Source organism: Aulonocara sp. 'chitande type north' Nkhata Bay, linkage group LG8 (genome assembly GCF_057382095.1).
Source record: "Aulonocara sp. 'chitande type north' Nkhata Bay isolate Kocher_YH1m ecotype deep benthic linkage group LG8, A_spYH_male_GT1.1, whole genome shotgun sequence".
Taxonomy (NCBI): Eukaryota; Metazoa; Chordata; class Actinopteri; order Cichliformes; family Cichlidae; genus Aulonocara; species Aulonocara sp. 'chitande type north' Nkhata Bay.
In genome coordinates this window covers 10,376,505-10,398,927 of record NC_141351.1, presented here as the reverse complement: position 1 = coordinate 10,398,927, position 22,423 = coordinate 10,376,505, and the positions used below count along the sequence as shown (strand labels likewise).

The 22,423-nt window shown below is 40.6% G+C and overlaps 2 protein-coding genes and 1 long non-coding RNA gene across 13 annotated transcripts in view; 2 read left to right on the top strand and 1 right to left on the bottom strand.

Annotated features, from left to right (window-relative positions):
- prr12a (proline rich 12a) overlaps positions 1 to 10,306 on the bottom strand; it is a 24,371-nt gene extending 14,065 nt beyond the window's left edge. The window contains exon 1 of one of the 3 annotated variants that reach the window (XM_086303437.1): positions 10,085 to 10,306. Coding sequence is in view for 1 of the 3 variants with exons in the window: in XM_086303436.1 (XP_086159562.1) it covers positions 738 to 820 (83 nt within the window). In the remaining 2 variants the exon portion in view is untranslated. Of the gene's footprint in view, positions 1 to 737; positions 2,123 to 9,295; positions 9,541 to 10,084 lie in introns of those variants that run through there. The other 2 variants (XM_086303438.1, XM_086303436.1) reach the window with 2 other exon arrangements.
- Positions 3,639 to 5,162, top strand: LOC147323210 (uncharacterized). The gene is made up of 3 exons (XR_015130731.1): positions 3,639 to 3,774; positions 4,529 to 4,646; positions 4,955 to 5,162. It is a non-coding gene; the product is annotated as an uncharacterized LOC147323210 (long non-coding RNA).
- brsk1a (BR serine/threonine kinase 1a) lies at positions 9,061 to 22,423 on the top strand. Of its 9 annotated transcripts, XM_086303448.1 has the most exons (20): positions 9,065 to 9,594; positions 9,637 to 10,443; positions 10,575 to 10,669; positions 10,967 to 11,052; positions 11,725 to 11,865; positions 12,124 to 12,240; positions 12,455 to 12,488; positions 13,499 to 13,567; positions 13,747 to 13,893; positions 14,511 to 14,542; positions 14,653 to 14,817; positions 15,318 to 15,415; positions 15,964 to 16,117; positions 16,283 to 16,343; positions 17,337 to 17,967; positions 18,184 to 18,232; positions 18,353 to 18,476; positions 18,794 to 19,004; positions 19,444 to 19,533; positions 19,816 to 22,423. In XM_086303448.1, exons 2-20 carry the CDS (start codon positions 10,359 to 10,361, stop codon positions 20,025 to 20,027), a joined length of 2,601 nt encoding a protein of 866 aa, XP_086159574.1. In that variant the 5' UTR covers positions 9,065 to 9,594; positions 9,637 to 10,358; the 3' UTR covers positions 20,028 to 22,423. The 9 variants fall into 9 exon arrangements, with proteins under 9 accessions (XP_086159578.1, XP_086159577.1, XP_086159581.1 ...); XM_086303452.1 differs by having other exon boundaries at positions 9,061 to 10,443; positions 18,751 to 19,004; positions 19,828 to 19,964; XM_086303451.1 differs by having other exon boundaries at positions 9,062 to 10,443; positions 18,751 to 19,004; positions 19,816 to 19,953.

Sequence of the window (22,423 nt, the reverse complement as noted above, 5' to 3'; positions counted from 1 at the left end):
AAGCTGCATGTTTGACACAAGAGTGAATGTGGGGCAATTTATTATGCAAATGAACCCAAATCATCCAAAATTTAAAAAAACAAAACAAAAAACCCCACAATTTGGATCATGCTTGGCGAAAAAGACAGCCAAAACCTCAATTATGATTGTTGCGTTAGCCTTGTGTGAATAATTTCCTTCCCCATTTTTTCGCCTCTTTAAGATGTGGTTATTTAAGAAATCTTTAATTAAATGCATCCTCTCGTTAATATGCATCAGTTCATCTTGTTGATGTCTGTTCGGGGGTGCTGCTGGAATGGCTTTGCTGCGTCTGCACTCTTTCCCAGATCCTATCAATCCAATGAATTTCTATCCATCTATCGGGGGTTTGTGTCCAGGCCTGCATACAGGGAACAATAATTCCTATGGATACTCCAGACATCCTCCTCCTCCCCCCCACCACCATCACCACCACCACTACCTCCTCCACCCTGCCAGGTCTACCTAAAAAACCCACGTCTGTCAATCACATTCAGTTCATTTCCCCTACCTTTCCTTTCTCCACCCCGCCCACCCCCACGACACACACTCATCCATTCCTGTTTATAATATTATTACTATGCAACTGTTTGGATGACAATGCATTACACATAATAGCAAGGCATGGGTCTATACGTGAATGGCGACAATTTGTTTACATGGGTCACACCGTGCAAAGTAGCACTAATGCATGCACATTGTCTGAATCCAATGCATACCTTGCTTTTGCCGTTCTCTCGTAACTCCATCCTGCTCCTGCGCCCAAATCACCGAATCCTGTTCCCGGGTAATTTCTATCCATTTATGTGGTGTACAGTGTGTGCGATGAGGATGAAAGCAACGAGAACGTCGCAGGGCAGGTTACGGAAAAAAAAATCCAGTCTCTCACGTTCTCGTTTTCAGACTATTTTCCCCGGTTTCATAAGCAAGTCCTCAGGAGTGGAAAACAGCATATTGAAAGAGAAATGGAGGGGAGGAGGAGAAAGCTGGATGAAAAAAAGAGGGGGGTCTACGGGGTTATAATCCAACCACCTCCAAAAAAGCCAGTCTTTCTCCTATTCCTACGCCTTTCACATTTATCATTTCCACGAATGCAGATTTAGTCTGAAACCAGTCACGGTCATGATGAAGATGCCGCGGATTTGGCCGGCGATGGGCGAAATGCTGATAAACATTTGACTTGAATGCGTCCTTTTTCCACCGTCTCTCCTCCCCTTTTCTTTCGGCTAGTTTTGGCTAGGCTGCTAGCACGAGAAAAGATTGCAATCGACAAGCCACGTTGGTAGCAATCAGCCCCAGTAGACGAGCAAAGAAATCCACAATTTGAAAACCTCTTCCCCCTTTTTTTCCTCCCTTGCATGCAAAATCGTTCCCACCCCCCTTTCGGAGCAGAGCTGTTGAGCTAGCAGCAGATGCTAGCTGTCAGTAACGACGCATCAAAATAAAACGGGGCTGCTTTTATTTCCCCAAATGCTCGCTCCCCATATTTCTCTTTTGGTACATACAAGTAAAAGCGACGACGAGGTTGCTCACGAGAGAAAAAAATCCACCAGAGCACGAAAAACCTTAAAGCCCAAACGAGGAAGTGTAAAGAAAGCAGGCCGCGTTTTAATATTTTTTACTCATTTTCCTCCGGAGACGCCATTTTTGAAGGCGGCTGGCCGCTTGTCCGTCCTCCCTCTCCCCCTTTCTGTGTCTCCGCCGAGACTCACTCACTGTCTGCGGTGACCTCCATTCACGCTTTTCAGTTTGCCAACTAGCCCTGCTCAAATTCTAGATTTTTTTGTTACCTTTCTGAACCTTTACGTATCAATTTACACAAAATAGTCACCTGCTCGCCGCGAATGCTGCGATTTGCTTAGACGCGTTCGAGTGCAACAAAAAAATCCCTGTAATTATCAGATTTACGGGCCTCCATCAGTTACTTTACACATTCGCATTCGCATCCAAAATGTCCAGCTACTTTGAGGTACAGAGGCATTTCCTGCTTCCAAAGAGATGCTTCATGAAATAATTTAATTAAGCTGCAGTTTGTCTCTAATCATTTAAACTCTAAGTACCGTCTTCCTTCCATAATCTTTATCATGCCAAGATCTGTTTAGATCTTTCTTTTTTTCTTGCTAATCTTATTATTTGGAGAACCTGTCTGCCAGACCCCACAATGCACATATTCTTTTACACCAGCAGATGGCACACTGGATTCTACAGTCATTATAAAGTAGGAGGGTTCAGTGGCGCTGAGACACAGGTTCACGCTCTTGAGCACGGCTTCGTGAGATACTTTAATTGGCTTGATTATCATAATAACTTGCCATTGTCTCCAAACGCTGCCCACATCCACCGAGATGCAACCAAGATGAGGTATTAGCGAAGTTACACAAAAGGTGAACGGGCTTTTAAATGAATCACTGCCGAATGTAGATGTGGACCCCTTTGTGTGCCCATGATGCACACGCTCTGGAGGCCTATTTGTGCAGGTTATTATTCACATTATTGTGTGAATATGGATGTTTGTTGCCCTCTAGTGGCCAAGTTAAATATAACCACATACTGTAAATACCGCTTAAAAGCACAGGTGGCAAATATCACCAATGTTTTGTCATGCCCTCTTTTATCTGTAGCATGCAAAGAGGACACATCATGCTGGTACCTATTCTGTTATGTTGAAAGCTGTATCCTGTGACACTGTGAAATTAACTGTAACACCAAATGATGGGATGCTGATTTTTGGGGGGAAATCAGCGGGAAGTGGGGGAAAAGGCATCATAATCAGTTATTCTTGGACTGTGTGGGCCAATAAGATTTATATCTATATCTGATTTCTATCAATCAAATGCATAATTTTGGTTAAGAAGCTGCTCTGGGGAACTATTCCTATTATTCCCTGTATTTTTCCTTAGTTTTAATAATTATTATGATGAGAGTCTGTAAAATCTTACATTATGACTATGACTACTAAATAACTTTCAAAATTCCCATATGTTGCCATTGTGGGTTATAGTTTGTCGAAGAAACAGCTGAGTGCGTATGATGTCAGATTTCTTAAATTATGTGTGCGTGTGAAAAATGTTGTCAAGATGAGTTAAAAGAAAAAACTGTTTTGTTTTTTTTTACTTTGGGTAGCATTAAAAACACTAACACTAACTGCCTTTAAAAGCCACCTTGTTTTGGTTAAACTCTCAGCTCAGCCCCCTTAAGCCAACAAAACATTTTAAAACAAAGTGAGGAACCCCGGTATCTTTTAAGCTAACCCCCCCTGTAGTGAGTATTTTGGATGCATTAGGGAACCTTTGTAATGCTCAGTGGTTGATTTAAAAGGTCAGTTATCTGCATATTCATTAGCAGGACAGCCAAACAAAAGAATGGGATAAGGGAATTTAAAGAATTAGGTACTTAATATACAGTGATGTAAATAAACTGGGAAATGAAAGGAGTAAGAGTGGCACAGAACTCAGTTGAACACACTAAAAAAAAGGAACAAAATTAAAGTCGCTTCCTAAATAACGTTCTCCTAACTTCCTGACTTTTTCCTTTCTTAAGCTTCTCACACACCGTCACTGTCATGCCTCCTCCCCTCCTCCCTTACCTCCCTCCCTCCTGTGTCCCTCCATCCCTTTTAAAGCGTTACCATATTTGACTGCAGCTCCTGCAGCAGCACACCTCCACAAACTCCACTCTCTCTCCTGTCAAAATGCCAGACTTTGCCGACGCTGTGCCAGCACCATGCCAGGTAATCAAAGAGGACTCTGACAAATGGTGAGTTCTGACAGGAATAAAAGTTCTTTTTGAATCCGTGCTTGCATTCAAAGTCGTAAAATGAATCAGTGATCTTGATTGCTGTTTCCAATCGGTGTGACAGTGCATGAATAAAATATCCTTGTATAATGTGCTCTCGAGTGAGATTTATGAACCGTGTTTGGATTTGGGTTAATAATCTGGCCACTTTCCTGTCTTTTTATGCACAATAGCCAGCGCCCACATTAACATGTCAACCAGTTTAAGTGTCTGTGGGGAAATCTACAGACTGCACTTAGAGTTCATACTAGTTTTTAAACATAACAACATCCAAATGGGACCCATACTGTAATGTCTTGAGAAGCATAAATATATATGAGGTTTAAAATAGACTTCCACTTGTAAACCCTATTGAAGAGGACCAGTACATTCCAGCTGGCTGGTTCATGTTACGTGCATGCAAGAAGATATTTAGTCCGTGTCCACGTGCAGCAGTGATTACTGTCAGTACAGCTGCTCTCCAGATTACTCACTCATCTTCTCGTACTCCACCAAAGGCCGATAAAAGCCACGGTGGAGGCTGAGTTGAAATATATTATTATCAGACTCAACTTGAATAATCCCTTTGATGTGGACTATATTTAGAAATATTCCTATTTAGCTTCAGATGGGTTCATTTGCTTTACATGTCTTCATATTAGCACAAGTTCAAATTAAGGTCCTAAAGAGAAGAGACTGATGAGTGTGTTTTTTTAAATCTCACACTGTGTTTCAGTGTCAGAGACAAGGGGATGGAGACCTGTAAAGATCTGATGGATGCCTTCCAGGCCTGTGTAAAAACCCTGTCTGAGGGGTCATGATGCACAGTGAGATCCATTTAAATTTAAAAAAAAGTAAGTTCACAGAAATTGCTACAAACTCTTTTACACAGATTTTTCTTTTTCTTCTTCTAAGTCGGCAAAAGCTGAAGATTGTGACATAATCACAAAAGTCGGGAAAAGTCGGGAATAATCAGGCCAAAATAAAACTGTGTTCAAAAACGAATGCAGAAAAGAAAATGAAACAAAATAATACAATTTAAATAATTCAGTAGAAACTGTAGCATGTGTACTGTTGTGTGAATATACCTTTGATGGAAAACTGTTTATCTGAATATTTTGAATGACATATGTGTGTACTTGTGTATATTTTTCAATCACAGCTTTACCTCAGGTTCTTCACTTTCCCATCTTCTTAATACGCTGGAAGAAACCATCTGAAAACTGAAGAGGGGGGTGTTGCTTATGAATTTACCTCCATACTTCTACTTATTCTGTTATAATTGTTGTAATTGTTATACTCTAAGACTAATTAGCTTACTGTCGATAACAAGTTTGTATGATACCTTACAATAAACCTTTTTCAACATACATTATATTGTCTTTCTTTATGGCAGCACACTTTCTGTGTTCTTACATTATTATATGTTGGAGGCTCTCCACTGGTGGACCTGTATGTTCGACTTAATAGAATTAAGAAGAGCTTGTTAATCTCTGCTTAATCCCACTTTAGTACCTACATAGAGCAGTGTAATGTTACATCTGTAGTCTGTGTGTGGGGATCGCTGAAATGTACTAAGCTCAGAGTGGAGAAAGACCCTGGAAAAGACGTTTAATGGGGGTTCTAGAGAGAGAATTAGCACAGAGTATTTTTGCAGGTTTATGCAAAAAGCAAACATCATTCACAGACTGATATGTCTTGTCCTACGTTTTCTTCCCCCCAGGTTTGCATCTTCAAATCCCACAAAAGACTGATTTTTACAATGTATCTGCATTCAGTGTAGAGTATGTCAGGCTTGGCAGACTTCATTCAGTTTCTCCTGCAGGGCTATCGTGTAAGCCTACATATATTCATTATGTTTTTTTTATCAGAAGCAGAATGAGTATCCTCTTTCTGTCCCATTTCTGCACCGTGGTTCAGAGACAAATCCTTGTGGCTGCGTGAAAATCAACCAGCTAGACGCAGATGAAGATGGGCTTTGGGGAATTATCCACCCACACACATTTCAATCTGAGATTTTAGAGATTTTTCAAGGCACTTTACGGATGATATATTCAAACGTCCTACTTTATTTATTTATTTAAAATAAAGCTGTCATCTTTGAGTGATTCAGTCAAATCAGCACCCAATGCTTCTCTGCTTCCCTCCAAATTTGCAGACGAGGGCATTTGTCGTTCAGCCTTCTTTAAACGGTTCTGCTCTTTGTAAAATATTTTTTAATGTGGTTGTCAATGAAGTGGAAATTTCCCATGATCAGCACTGTTGAATCTGAGTAGAGTATTTTTATATTATTTGAAAACCGACTATAAAGGTGAAGAGAAAAAACACTAAATCTGATATAGACAAATACAAATTTGCAATGGCACAATGAAAAAAGGCAGTGATTACATTAAGCCCAGTTCTAATTGATCCAAGTGTCCCAATAAGTCATGCCAGTGTGCCAAAGAAATTATGATGATTACTTTACTATTGTGTTCATCCTATTTTGTTATGTCCTTAGTGACAACAGTCTATACATCAGCAGCAGCAATGCTTAAAACTTAAAAAATAATCAAGAAAGATACAGCCTTATCTATTTAAAAGTAACATGTACATTCAACAAATACTGTCCTAAAGTGAAATTCTGAGGGAGCACATTGCTTGTGCATTTATTTTAACCTAAAGCTTTCTAACAAAGAATAAGGCAGATACTAAAGTTAGTGTGAACACTGGATCATAGTTCATCAAACGTCTCCCACTTAACTCTGTTTGATTTGTCTGAAAAAAAATAAAATAAATAAACTTCTTAATTGTAATTGTGCAAAATTTGAGATTCCTATAAGTCATATATGAAGGTACATATAGTTTTGTTTTTACATGTTTTACAGGCATCATATGTGAGGGGCTCTACATGAGTATTTCAAAACTTTATATTGAAAAAATGAGAAGACTACCACAAATTTTGGATATAATATTAACAAAAATGTGCTCCTTCAAGAAAGATTCATTTGGATTTGGTACATGGTGTAATACCTGAGGTATCTCCCACTGAAGTTGGATGAAAATGTGTGTGACTAAAATCTGAAATTTACTATACTGGAAGGGACCAACAGCCCTCCTGGGGACCAAAATCCATGTCACTCAAAATGTGGTTTTAGTGTCAGGGTTACAGTTGGGTTATGGTTAGGTATAAAAGAAAGTTTCATTTAGTTGACTTGGGCATTATGTCAATGGGATGTCCCCACGAGGATAGCAAACCAGACGTGTGTGTGTGTGTGTGTGTGTGTGTGTATTATATTCGAGCTTTAATATCTCTAAACCAATCATCTGATTTTGACAGTTTTGTAGAATATTATGTGCCTAGTGCAGAGAAGCTGTAAATAAAATATCAGTCCTCTACCTGCAAAACTGTGGTTCCTGCAGGCCTTTAAATGCTGTCAGAGATTGGACATCCAATTATTTGAAGGATTCAGGGATCCATCTTTCAATGTTAGCTTGAGTTACACTCCTGACGGCCCATGTACATAGAGCCTTAGACCCAGATATTTAACATTTTATTATTCTTAAAATACAAAGAAGATCCGGCTCAAAGAGTTTTATCAGTTTTGTAGATAGTTTTTTTAAAAAATGCTAGAAAAAAGTTAAAAGACCATAATTCCTTTTTTTAACAGAAAATATTGGAAATAAACCTTTCTGATAATAATAAAATAATAAGTTCCATTAAGAACAGTAGGTTTCCCTTGGAATTGTTTCATGCAGATCTGAGGTGGTCAGATGGACGCTTTATTTCGAACACACTGGAATAGAGATGGAATAACCCCAATATGGTTAAACAGCAACGTGTAAAAATGTCTTGCAAACTGATAATCTATTACGCATTATTATATTTTTTTTTTGCTCAAGATTATAAAAATAACTCCTCTGTGCACAAATGAACATTCTTTTTGAATGCTACTACTACTACTAATAAGAAGAATATGATTTATATTATAATATGATATTAATTAACATCAGTGGCAATTGTAGCACACTTGTGGCACACTGAATTTCTCAAAACAGAAACAAGCTACACTGCACATGCTCATTAGGACTCTTTCTCTGCCGGTAGAAAAAATGCAGTTAGATTTCTCCTGCAGAAATTTTCCAGGTCAAAATTGATTCGGATGTAAAAAAGTAAGGTTTTTTTTTTTGATCTATAGTATTTTTATTCTACTGTCTAAAGTTTAGATGACTTAAACGTACTTCAACGTTATCTTTGTGTTATCGGTTAAAAAGTAACATCAGTGGATTGTGGTAAAATAGGTATTGCTTGGTAGAATAAAAGCTTGTAATGGGTGCCATATGTCATAAATAAATGTGAGTCGTTGGGCTTAAATTGTAAGAAATACATTTTTCTTTCAGTAAAGAAAAAAATTCAGTAAAATCTTTGTGTAAATTTTAAAAATTGTGTACATTTTATTTGTAAGATAATTTCTGTACCATTTCTGTTTTTCTTCTGTAGAAACAGAAAGCTCAATAGTAGATAGAAAAAACACTTTACTGTCACTGAAATATTCATCTACTATGTAATTGCTTTGGTGTAGTATGTTCATGTGAGAGGTGTTTAACATTAGGAAAAGCAGTAAAACGTGTTATAATGCAGTTAAACGTCCAAAATCTGGGCCCTTTACATTTTTCAAACGTTTCCAGTGAATCTTACTGGAGTCTCTCCCAGGCTGATTCTGGCCCCTGAGCCTTATGTTTCATACCACTGATCTACGTGACTACTAAATTCATTCTGTTTGACATGCAGTTACTATGATTTTTTTTTCCAGTGTTGATTAAAATATTTTAAACATGCCTTTGTAGTCACTAACTAAAAGTAGTCATATATTGACATGGTTTGTTTTATAATGGTTACTGTCTATTTTCTATCTTTCTTTAAAAAAAATCAGTGCAACGAAACAGACACAGAATGATTGTTAAATGTTAGTATGTTTTGATTAAATTATCGACGCTACACTAAGTTGTGCACTTCAAATTTGACAGCTCATAGGAATAAATGATCAAATAAAACAGGACTCTCTAGATATCCCCTAACGAATTGCGTCTGTATCCGCTCCCTGCGTCCATGTATGAATAAAAAGAATAATAATGATAATGATAAATGTCGATGACAAAAACAGTGAAGGAGGTGTCCGCTGCAACTCCCGGGAGCCCACTGCGTGGCCTGTGCTGATGTGAATGCAGAGATAGGCGTATTTTGAGGAAGATGATCGGGAGGAGGAGGGCGGGGGAGGAGAGGAGACGAGAGGAGAGAGGATGGAGAGGGAGTGAGACCCGGATGCTGATGCGAGTGAGGCGAAGGAAGGAAGAGGGGAGAGAAAATATCGATTTACGGCAAGAAAACCGAAGGGAGTGTAATAGAAGGGGCCTTTACCCTGCGTGAACTGTCATCAGGAGCGAGGAGGGGGATACGGCAGCTGGTTATAGCGCACCCATATCCGCGGATATCAGTGTGCGTGTGTGTGTGTGTGTTTTGCACCTGTATACCCGGCGGTGAGGGGAGGAGGACACGCCAAAGGAGAGAAGAGAAGATGCTGTGATCCGCTACTTGCAGGGATGTAGAGAGGGAGAGACGGGAGAGTCAGGGAGGGGGAGGACGGCGCTACGTTAAAAAAAGATGCTTGTTTTGCGGGGAATACGCGTTTCACCTCGAAGTATTGTGAGAATGCGGCGGCCGTGTAATAAATCGTACCGTTTGGCGAAGCCCAGAAACTTCAGGCGGTGTCGGTTTTTTTGACAGGCGGCGCGAGCGAGACGGCCGTTCGTCAAGGCGTTGAAGCTAAAGCTAGCCTCGCTGCTGTGTGGGAGAGCGGCGGCGAGGCTAAAATAGCATGTTGTTGGACCTGTGAAACAGGCCTGGCAGTGAGGGGAAAACAGTGATTTCATTTTCAGTGCAAGCATACACTTGACGTATTGGACGTTTTGTCCGTTTACTTAACTAAAAATAATATTAAGCGTAGGAAAAATACATGAATATTTTAAGGCAGACGTGAAAACCTGCTCGTTTTAAGGCTATATAAGGGTAACGTTTCTCATTAACAGTCATATATCGTTAACGTCATACGTATAACAAGGTGTGAGTTATAGAAATAAGCTAATGTACATAAATAAGACTCGTTAGTTTGCCTACTTTAGAGTAGTGGTTGGTATTTAACACAGAAAACACCCTAAAAACTTAATGCCACATCAGTTCCCCCCGCTTTATTCTACATATAGCAAGATGTTTTGTAAAAAAAATAATAATTAAAAAAATAAACATTATGTTTACCGTGCTGTCTCGGTTTAGATGAAAAACGTCCACCCAGGTGTTGTAAATCAGCAGCAGTTTTCACTTCTATGGTTTTTTGTTTTTTTCACGTTCATGAAGTGACTTCAAAGAAAGTCCGTGTTACCGCTGACATAAAAAGACAGTCGTTCTAATTTGAGCATCGTCTTGTCTCCCACAGTAACTTCTGTGTAAGCTGTACAATATCACAGTAATTGCAATAACTACAGTGCAGTAAGTAGTAATAATTGTGTGTTAGCCTCCAGTTAAGAGCAGTATGAGTAAGGAACTGTCTCTAAGTCAGTCAGCTCAATATGTTGGGCCCTATCGACTGGAAAAGACTCTGGGGAAGGGACAGACAGGTGAGTATTGCCGAGTTGTTTCTGAAATTAAAACTAGTGTTTTGTGTAGTGTTTAAACTGTGCGCTTTTATTCTACCCCCACCCGCCACCCTTCTTGTGTTTTATAATGATCTCTCTCATCCAATCTACAGGACTTGTCAAACTGGGGATCCACTGTATTACGGGTCAGAAGGTAGCCATCAAAATAGTCAACAGAGAGAAGCTGTCTGAGTCAGTCCTGATGAAGGTACAGTCTGACGCTGTTGAAGGTGTTGCTCACAGTGACGTTAATGATGACACTTATATGTATATGCATATACATATATATGTATATGTATATATATATATATATATATATATATATATATATATATATATATATAGCATGGTGTTTTAAGATGTTGACAAAATGTCCCATATTCACTATATTTATCGTCTGTATGAGTTAACAGTTAACCTCCGTTCAGATGTGTGAAAAACAACTCGCTCATGAGCCTCGCTTCAAAATCTTTCTCTCTCTATGCTTTCCCTTCTTTCTAACCAGGTTGAAAGGGAGATTGCCATTCTGAAACTGATTGAGCATCCGCATGTATTGAAGCTGCATGATGTTTACGAGAATAACAAATATCTGTGAGTTCCCTCTGCATTCAGAAAAAGCCTTTCTCTTTGGCTCAATGCAGTCTGCATGCTTTCTAGCTGCATACTAATCTTTGGAGTGGGATGAGTATAAATATTTCAAGAAAAGCTGTAATAATCTGCTGTCGTTACTGTAAGTCTCACTTTTCCTTCATCCCCTACTTTTATTCTCAAAAGTCTGTCTTAATGAGGAGTATGTCTCAAATCTATTAATACCCTTACAAAACAACTGTTGGAGTAGACAGATGGGTTGTCCGAAAGTGAGTACAGCCTGAATATTGTAGTCCTAGTATCCAACATCATAAGGTTATTATATCAAACCATGGGAAGTGTCTAAGTTTAAATAGTTTTTTCTTAGCATCTTGTCTGCTTTTCACTACTTGCACCACTTTTCCACCAATGTGGTGCCAAACTAAGAACCTGTTTCCCACATTTTCACCAAAAGTGCAAACACTGATATCCTTTTCTGCGGGATGGGCCTTTAATTCTCTTCCTGTAGAAACTACATCAAACTTTTGCAGTGTTCGGTTTGGTCAAAAAAGTCGGTTGGTCCTCTAAAAGCACCAGGGCAGAACTGGCTCTGCGCTTGGTCCGGCACCACATCAGTGGAAAAGCGTTATCAGAATCATAAGTTCAAATCACACTGTTGTCCCTGTTTGTGGACAGGTACCTGGTGTTAGAGCATGTGTCAGGAGGAGAGCTTTTTGACTACCTGGTAAAGAAGGGCCGGCTAACTCCAAAAGAGGCCAGGAAGTTCTTCAGGCAGATCATCTCTGCTTTGGATTTCTGCCACAGTCATTCCATCTGGTTGGTTTTTTGCACCGAGCTGTAATAACCGTGTTTGAGTCAAGTTCATATGTAGGATGTTGATTTAAGACTCATCTACTGACTTACAAAGCTATTTTGAGCGTTTCTTTTTAAACAATACAACAGCTGTTGTCTGATGTACTAAATGAGTGAAACACATTATGATTGTGCAAACACATTTTCAGAGTCATGCAGTTGTATTTGATTTAAAGCATCATGTTGACAACAACTCTAACAGTATTGGTTGTATGTGTGCAGTCACAGAGACCTGAAACCTGAGAACTTGCTCCTGGATGAAAAGAACAACATTCGTATTGCTGACTTTGGCATGGCCTCCCTGCAGGTGGGAGACAGTCTGTTAGAAACCAGCTGTGGGTGAGTATCAACTCTGTGTGTGAGCTTCATGAATGATGATGTACATACATAAACAGGGTTATATAATTCAACAACTTGCAGTATGACTCTGTACATTTTAAAGGCTCCACGTCAGCAGAAAAATACAGCGTCTACAACACAGATCTATGACTTCTTTTATACAGTGCTCATTTTACTTTCACTAATATTAATGGCAAACCTTTTCTGATTTTAGATCACCACATTACGCTTGCCCTGAGGTTATACGGGTAAGTATCCAGCTCTTATTCTCTGTATTCTCAAATGTTCTTGTTTGAAATGTAAATAAAAAAAATATTTTGTAGAGAGATAAATCGCTCCAAAGGTACATGATCTAAACCAGGGATGTCAAACCCATTTTACACTGTGGGACATGTACAGTCCACTTTGATCTTAAGTGTGTTTGATCAGTTAAACTCTGCTTTCTGAGAGTGTAAAGAAGTTAAATCACACATTTAATCTCAGAGATATTTTGATATTTAAAAACGAAGTGCAATTTCAACAATACAGTTTTTCTGCATGCTAAAGAAATGCTGTGTTGGGCTTAAATTGTAAGAAGTAAATATATAAAATTACAGAAAGAGTTCTGTTAGTTTATTACTCAGTCTGTGATTATGAACATTTTTGTTATTTGACAGAGCATCCTGTTTTTTTTGAAATGGTGAACCCTATGTAAAAATTGTACATTTCTATAGTAGACAGTGAAAAAACAGGAATTTTCTGTCATTTAATTGTTTATCTTTTACTTATTTACTTTGGTGTAGTATGAATGGTTTTTCAAAAAGCTGTTAAAAGTTTGAAAATACAATAAAAAGTCAAATTTATGCCCCCACATTTTCCATAGCTCTCCAGTGGGCCTGATTGGCGTCTTTGGCTGGCCAATTCTGGCGGCCGAGCCTTATGTTTGACACCCCTGATGAAAACTAACCAGTAACATGACACTTTTAATGTTAAGTTCAGTCTGTCTCGTGAGTTGTTTTTCTGAACGTTCACACCTTTTAGCATGAGTAAATCTTTAGGACACTCAGCATTTAAAAGATTATCCAGTGTTGTCGATTCAAATCTGGCTTCATGGTATTTTTAGACTGAGTTTGACTAAATGGATTTTAGTGTTCCTTTCAGTGTTTTTCATCCTGAAATCAGCCTAAATCATCCTGTGACGGGTGCCAAGTTTTGTGAATCACTTTTGTATTGAAATGGCCGGCGATGAATAAAATCATAAGTGTTTGTGTGTTTGCAGGGGGAGAAGTATGATGGGCGGAGAGCAGATGTGTGGAGCTGTGGGGTCATTCTGTTTGCCCTACTGGTGGTAAGTCTTTTACTTGTGTTTTCACAGTGCACTTTGGTCTTTTTTAAAATCCCTTATCTAATGTTTTTTGCAGTTTTTTCTTACATCCCACGCTTGCCAGTGTTTTTTTTTTTTTAATGCAATCTGTTTTTTTGTTCCTTTCTTGTTTTTGTCTCTCTCTCTCTCTCTCTGCCCTACAGGGGGCCCTTCCTTTTGACCACGACAATTTACGCCAGCTCCTGGAAAAGGTAAAGAGCGGGGTGTTCCACATGCCTCACTTCATCCCCCCGGACTGTCAGTCCCTGCTGAAGGGAATGATTGAGGTCAACCCTGAAAAGAGGCTCACGGTATGAGACTGCTCACATTAGTCCAGACCTCAGATGCAGCATGCATTTACACCTGTTTTCAGTCACCCGCCTTAAACTGGGATTGCCTCTCCTTCTGTAAGATAAAATATATGTTTAATGGGACTCTTGCTTTTGGTACAAATAATTTTTGTCTCGATTCACTTTTAGATGATCCTTCTTGCCTTTCCTATTATCCTTTTTTGCTGGATCTGCACTCTAGCTGATATTTATGTGTGGCACAGTTGCATTTTGTATGTGTTTTATTGGCGCATTCATTGCAATACTGTACAGTCAGGAAGATGCATCGTAGTGGCAGCTGTTAAAGCATGTTTTGGGGACTTAACTGAGTCATCTAGAACTTTCTCAGTAATATTTCTAACACACACACACACACAAGTGATTTTCTGATTAAACTTTCAAAAGCAAACATTGCAGAGTTGAAAATGTTTTTTATGATCCAGTTTAATGGGTAATATTCTGCAATCGTGAGATTTGTGGATGTATTAAAAAAAAAAAAAAAGTGATGTGAACTGTTTACACAGCACAGCTCTGTGGCCATCTGGCTGTTAACAGACTGTAGACACTAATGGCCCCATCTGCCCTGTCACCCCTTATAGCTAGAGGCCATCCAGAAACATTCCTGGTATCTGTGAGTATACATTCGTTTTCTCATACGTGACTGCTGAAGTGATTGTATTTAATCATGTACAGTACATCTGTGTCATTCCTATGTGCTTCATTTTGTTTGACTCCTACTAGGGGTGGTCGTAACGAGCCGTGTCCTGAGCAGCCTCCTCCAAGGCGGGTTTGTGTGAGGCGAATCTTGTCCCTGACTGAGCTGGACCCAGATGTGCTGGACAGCATGCACTCGCTCGGTTGTTTCCGAGACAGAGTCAAGCTCACACGTGACTTGCAGTGTGAGGAGTAAGTCATTTCTTTCAGCTTCCAAACACGTTTGTGGTTTCTAGCGTCAGCTTGAAATGGCTGGAAAAATCAGAACATTTGTGGCATATAATATGCAATGCAGTCACAAGCATGTAATATTTCTTTCAGTGTATATTTTGCTTTTGCTGTTGCGTATTTTTTGTTGTTGTATTTTTTTCTCCTTTTAACACTCAGCCAGCATATTTGACGTTATGCAACCGATTAATATTGGCCACAAACATCCTATCTTGTCTTATTTGCCTATATAGTGTTGAGTTAGAGGAAGGAGTATGTGGCTTATTTTTAGCTCTTTTCCCATTGGTGTGATCAGTTAAATAAACTGATTGTGTCATGAAATCCATGTCTGCGTGACCGTGTGAACAGCCTACTAAAAGCTAATCGCGTGGCTGTGTGGCATCCATACAGATTTCCTTTTTAAATAAATATTATGACATTTTAGCATCTCATTCAATCTGTATTTTTCTCCCACCCCCCAACAGAGAAAACCAGGAGAAAATGATCTATTACCTTCTGCTAGACAGGAAAGAGCGGTACCCCAGCTATGAGGATGAGGACTTACCTCCGCGCAATGATGTAGGTCAGTCTTTAGGGGGCAGGAGGGATCCACTCAAGAGAGGACGCTACAGTTATCGGTCTGAGACACATTTTACCGACTTTTTCAAGAGCGGTGTTCCTGTATGCTCAGTTCTCCTTCCAGTGAATTAGGGATTACTTGAGGTTATGATTTAAACACTATTAAGTTATAATTTTATTACTTGATGCACTGACTGCACTGACTAGCATTAGCATTAGAGATAAAATATACAGCAGTATGGCCCTTAATGTCCTTGTGTTGGAGTTTTAGTGTGTTTACCTGTTTCTTTAATACTATAAGTTGTCGCTGGCTTTTACCATGATTATACCAGCCTTTGCAGGACATCTGCAAGCTTTGTCTATGAGATAAAACTGGAAGGGACAGCAATTCTGTAAATGCAAATGAAGCTAAGTTTATCACAGTCACAGATGGCGCAGTGAGCAAAAGGCCTGTGAAAGAATTTTTCAGAAGAAATTCCTGAAGTGCGAAACACAGCACAAAGCTTAAAATTAAAACAAAATTTGTAACGAGTTTATGGTGGCGTTTCTCAGCAGACCCTCCTCGAAAGCGCGTCGACTCCCCTATGCTGACGCGCCACGGCCGTTGCCGTCCCGAAAGGAAGAGCCTGGAGGTCCTGAGTGTCACCGAACAAGGGTCTCCTACACCACCTCGCAGGGCCCTGGACACAGCTGCACACAGCCAGAGGTATAGCATGTTTTTCTTACACATATATAGTACATACACTCTGTATTCTGCAGAATTAGAGCGCAAGAATTCATTATCATACAGTTTTTGTTTTGGGGGTTTTTTTCTTGGGGGGGGGGGGGGGGGGGGTTTAACAGCCTATTAATCTTTGGGTCTCTTTGTCAGGTCTCGCTCAGTCAGTGGAGCGTCAACCGGTCTCTCCTCCAGCCCTCTCAGTAGTCCCAGGGTAAGGTTCTGTAAACCAACTTGTTCATACTTTTACTACATTATCTTTGAACACTATACCTGGATCCATAATAAAATGCTAATTTCTGGTAGTCTGCATTTATATTATTTAACTCCTGTCAATAATATAGCTTTAAGTCCAGTCTCATATTTGTGTCCTGCAGTTCAGACAGCTGTCAGTGTCAGCAGGGTACTGTGTACATTTTAGCCTCATTGGGCAATAACAGCTCTGTAAACCAACAGTGGAAATGACTTCAGAGATAATGTTGACAGACTAGGTAGTAATTTAGTTTACCTCAATTCAGTATTACTCCTTTGCCAACTATTGATTCAGTATGTAACAATGCGGTTTTTTTGCTGATGTCAGTCTCTACATGAAGCTGCTTTTAAAAAAAACAAATATTCACTCCTCGCAACTCCCTAAAATATCTTCTCAGTCATTTTTACACATCATCACAACACAGGTCCCTTAAATGAATTGTCTCACCCAACAGGAGGCTTGCATTTGTTTTCTGTCTTCATGTCACTTTTCTTCCTCCTCATGCATGAGCTAGTTTTATATATGATAATTTGAACAATTTGACAGCTTAATTAGATGCTTTATTGGATAATTAATGGTTTGATTGTGCTTGAAAGTGTATAAAAACAGTCCCTAAAGGGTAAAAAAAAAAACCTTAATTGGCAGCAATTACTCTATAGTAACACCTTCACAGCCACTGTCCTGTGTCACTGCATTCTTAACCCTGCCACAACTGTCACGAAACCCTCACTTTCAATAGATTTAAAGGGCGCGTACTAAAGACTGAAATGCACTAAATGAAAGACTTTATGATCGGCACTGAGAACTGCATTCGGCACTTTCACTCCTCACAAGATGCACTCTTCTGTCATTAAGCATGATATTCATTTCCATCCTTTCTCCATTTTCCATCCCTTCTCTTTCTTGTTTTCCATGTCTCCCACCCCCTCACCCTGACAAACCCCCACCCCCCAGTCCTATCAGAGCCCCGTCTTCACTTTCAGCCAATCAGATGTCACCTCTGCCACCGCTTCCCCACTCACAAAGGAGTCCAAACAGGGAAGCACCACCACTCCTCGCTCAGCACGGGCTCATGACAAGCCCAAAGCTCCCCCAAACCCAAAGACCCAGACCTTGCCCACCAAGGGACCCGCCAACCGACCCCACCTACAGCCCATCAAATCCTTGCCTCTGCAAAATCCATCCTCCCGCTCGCCCTCCCCTTCCCCACTCCTGTCACCCATCCCCCGTTTCTTCTTCCCTTCCTCTTCTGTCCTAAAGTCAGTGACTAAGAGCTTCTACCCAAACTCTGCCCACTCTGTGCCGCAGGTCACTCCCCAGGGCTCTCCGTTGCCCACACCCTTGGGCACCCCTGTTCACCACCCTCACCACCCCTCCTCCACCCCGCCCTCCTCTTCCTCGTCCTCATCCTCCTCGCGGGCGGAGGGAGGGGGAGGGGTGGGCTCACTGTCGCTGACCCCACCCTCCAGTCCAGGAGGGGGGAGCGGCATGGCAGCCAGCAGCTCTGCCCATTGGAGGACTCGCCTCAATTCTTTCAAGAACAACCTCCTGGGCTCACCAAGATTCCATCGGCGTAAATTGCAAGGTCAGTCCTGCATGTTTGCTCTCATATTTTGTGGGAGTTATGCTTTTAGTGTGTAGGATTATAGCTTCAGAAGATTTCATTACTTCTAATACACTGGTTTCCTTTTTCAGCTTTCATCTCTGTAATCGCTGAGGATTATCTATAAGTTTTTCCTTTTGCTCTATTCTGTCAAATGTCGATTGCGGAATTTTTGTGTGTGCTTCATCTCTCTCACAGTTCCTACATCAGAGGATATGTCCAGCCTAACGCCAGAATCCAGCCCTGAGTGAGTCCCAGCTCCTGGAGATAAATATTTGTTGAGGTGTCGTATTTTCACGGTATAAAGCCGTTTGTTTACGCTGTCTGTGTCTCCTCATGCTGTGTATTTCTTTTGTCTGGCTACCAGGCTAGCTAAGAAATCGTGGTTTGGGAATTTCATCGGCTTGGAGAAAGAGGAGCAGATCTTCGTGGTGATCAGAGACAAACCGCTGAGCTCTGTTAAAGCTGACATTGTCCACGCCTTCCTGTCTGTGAGTGTCTGACTTGGACTGTCCTTCACTGCTCTCGCGATCAAAGCATGGCTCTGGCTGGATCTGACTTGTGCTCTCATACTGTACACACTCCATTTCTCTCATTATTTCAGTTTTCTCTTTATTTAATCTTTATTTGATCTTGCTCACTCGTGGCATGTAGATGGATCACTTTGCTTTCACCAATGGCTCACTCTTTCTCTCTCCTCTCCTCACCCTCACCCTTTGTCTCCCTATACTCACGTCGGTCCCCATACCTCTCCCGCCTCGTAAGTCTGTCGGTCTCTCTGCTTCTTCTCTGTCGCCCCACCACACAGATCCCATCCCTCAGTCACAGCGTCCTCTCACAGACCAGCTTCCGAGCCGAATACAAATCCTCCGGCGGTCCCTCCGTCTTCCAGAAGCCCGTCAAGTTCCAGGTGGACATTGCCTTTTCCGAGGGCGAGAGGGAGCGGGACAGGGAGAGAAACGAGAGGGAGGGCAGGAGGGAGACAGGAATTTACAGCGTGACATTCACCCTCATATCAGGCAAGTAAAGCAGATGCTAAAATTAGCTAATGGTGGAATGAAATGTTAAACATTTTGACAAAACTGTGTCGCTCCCTGAAAAAATCTCAATTTTTGCAAATCTGCTCAACAGCTTTCTGCTTTGGAAAGTTATATGAACAAATCAATAATACTCTTGTCAGCAAGTAAAGCTATAGCAAGATGAGGTTTAATAAGTAAAGGGGTTTAAGAGGGTTAATAAGTAAACCTTATAGTAAAATACTCAACATTTCCTGAAATGTTTATGTTTTTGAGCAGTATTTTTAAGTTGAAACTGGGTTCAACTTGGTTTGTTTTTACCAAATTGAGGGTTTTTCTCTGAAAATAACTTTGGATGTATAAAAAAAATCAGGTGACGTTAAGATCATATTATTTTGGAACAGTACCTACCCTAAGTTAAATGTGTGTGACTCCTCTTCAGGTCCGAGTCGCAGGTTCAGACGGGTGGTGGAAACGATTCAAGCGCAGCTTCTCAGCTCCCATGATCACCCACTGGTGTCAGCCCTATCTGGTAAGATTGCTTAACCACACAATACTTTTCCACACACTGCTGTAAAAATTCACCCTGTTTAAATTTTAGTCTTTGAGCTGATTTCTAGATCTATATTTGTTCTTGGAGCTGACTATAATAGCTTTGCATGATTCACAGTTCCTAGACTATAGTGAGCGAAGCATAGGGTGGAAGATTAGCTGCCACCTTAATCACCTTAATTCACACCTGCATTTCTGCCACTGACCCGTGAAGCCTGTGGATTGTAAACATTCAGAGTGACTTTCCCGTTCTCTTCTCTTGATCCCTTCCCAGATGAGAAGAACAGTCGGCCCCACGGGACCCCCACCCGCCAAAACTCGAGGCGCTCCGAGGGTGGGGGCGACAGGTGCGAGTGGGGTGACCGAGCAGATGGCGGAGGCATAGGAGGCAGCGGGGGAGTTCTGCAGCGCAGAGGCTCCGCCAAAGAGAGAACCCGACTGCTGTCCTCCAACGGAACCCAATCCCAACCGTAGGATAGAAAGTTAGACTGCGCAGCAGGATGCCTGAACTACACCAGAAAGAAGACAGTGTAATTTCATCTCCAAGTATCCCTGCAAGCCATGAGCTACTCCTATTCTTCCTTGTCTAAGTTACTGAAGGTGCTTGACCACAGAGCAAGGATTGAGCCTTTTTCCTCCCCATCATGCACATTTTTTCCAACTCGAGATTCTACCGATCTTATGATTACCAGGATTCCTACCCTTAAATGAGAAACAAGTGTTAACAAACCGCCCTTTAATGAAAAAAAATAATAACAATACGTGAATGAGCAGTTTGGTATATATCATAGGTACAGCTTCACAGATCAAACTAGGAATTTTGAAGTGCTAATGTGCATGCCAGTTAGCGAATCAGCCTGTTCAAGGATGCTGATATGATCAGATAGGCTAGTCTACCATATCATCGTATTACAGTATCCAACACCAAAAAAAAGGAAAAAAATAAATAATAGTCTTGTGATGGTTCTCGAGATTACTCCTAAAATGAATCAGTGCGCTCATATCACTATCAAGCAACATCTAAACCCGCCCACTAAAAAGAAATATGAATGCATCTCAGCAGAAGAATCCTAAAGAGTTAGCACCCTGCTGCCGCCCCAGTGAGTGGCGATGAGCTCAGTGAAGGTCCTGTTTTTCTCCAGCAGTGTCTCCTCCTAAGGTAAAGAAAACCAACAAAGTAAGCTAAGTAAGTGAATGTGAACAAAAAAAGATATTTTTTTATTTAGTTTTTATTTATGTTTACACATTTCTTTTAAGGATGTCAGTAGCACAGTGATCACAGTAAAGACAGCAACTGAGACACTCCACACAGTGTTTGACAGTGGAAGCTGCTTTTCCGACAGGCATTCATTCAGAGTTAAGTGTTTCGATTCTTTTATATTTGCTTTTTACTCAGAGACAATATGAAACAATGCTTCTAAGATTTTTGCATTGGACCCTCGTTGCTCTGAAGAAAAGTGTTTGAACAGAAATATGAACAGTAATATATGAAAGCTTTGTTTTGTCGTCACTATCCGTGATTAGCTTCATGAACCTCATCACAGCTGTTTGCGCCCAGATTGAATGAGAAGAGCATCACCGGCCTGTGGATCAAACAGAAACCGCCTTTCTCGTCAAGCTTTGTCTCCTGTTGCCATAGTATTCATATACTGACTCATGTCAAAATAAAGCAAACAAACAAACAAAAAAAGAAGATACACAGTAAGGAAATTCATCAATGGGACGCATTCATGATGCTGGACTTTAAAAAAGGTGTCAGCTTCTTGTTGAACAGGACTTCCTAACCCCACGCTCGTTATTTCAGTGTTCACCGACAAGCCAAGTATCCATCGCCGCACCCTTGCTCATCACTAAGAGTCGCCATTCTGCAAGCAGACGTAGCAACTCAAGGCAGTCACATATATTACTCCAGTACTCTATCAGACTAGTCGATGTTCATCACAGTCTTCCATACAGTGCAATATGCAACAAGAGTGCAGAAGGATTTCAGAGAGACACACAGTGCTACACTTTATTATTTTAATGTCATTTTTTCTAATCTGTCGATTTTTCTGTCTGTTGTTTATTTATTCATTTATGGGGGGGGGTTTGTCATGTATTTGTTTTATAAACTAGATTTCATGCCAACAAAATGTGTCAATAACAAACCCAAGAAACCCGTTCCTGTTCCTGTTATTTACTCTTTTTTTCCGATAGCAGCAGTTGCTCTCATCTCACGTCCCCACTGAGCTTTTGTCTGTATCTTGCGTTTCTGTGACTCACACTGATCTCTGGTAACTGGTATCTGTGTGCGAGACGGGTGGGTGGCGACTGAATGAGAGTGGGCTGAGCACTTTGCAGCGGATGCGTTTTGAGGTAGTTACGTGTGGATTTTCCCGACTGACCCAGTGATTTTGAACTAACCAACACAGCCAAACCCTAACAGGCCTATGTTTTCTCTGTCACAAACACACATGAGCACATCAAATACTTGCTTGTTGGCTTTATCTCCTGTGTTAATGCCTTGTCCGTTTGACCTGTCTGTCCCGCTTCCTCACCTCTGTTTTGTTCCCATTGTCACAAGAAGAGAAACTGTATGGAGTTGTTTGCCTCACAGTCCTAAACACACTGATTGCTCACCTCATCTTTCACGTCACCTTCATTTTTCATTGACCCAACTCTGGCTAAGATTGTAAACTATTCTCCATCCATAAGGGTCAGTAGAATAAGGTGTTTAAAAAAAGAAATGTCTGTATCATAATTTAAATATAAAAAGTGCACTATTATAACTATTGCCTGTGATTAAAAAGAACAATTATGATTGAATTGATGGTCAAAATAAAGAGAGATCCACCTTATTGTTATGGTTACAGTAATAAACCCTAAATTCA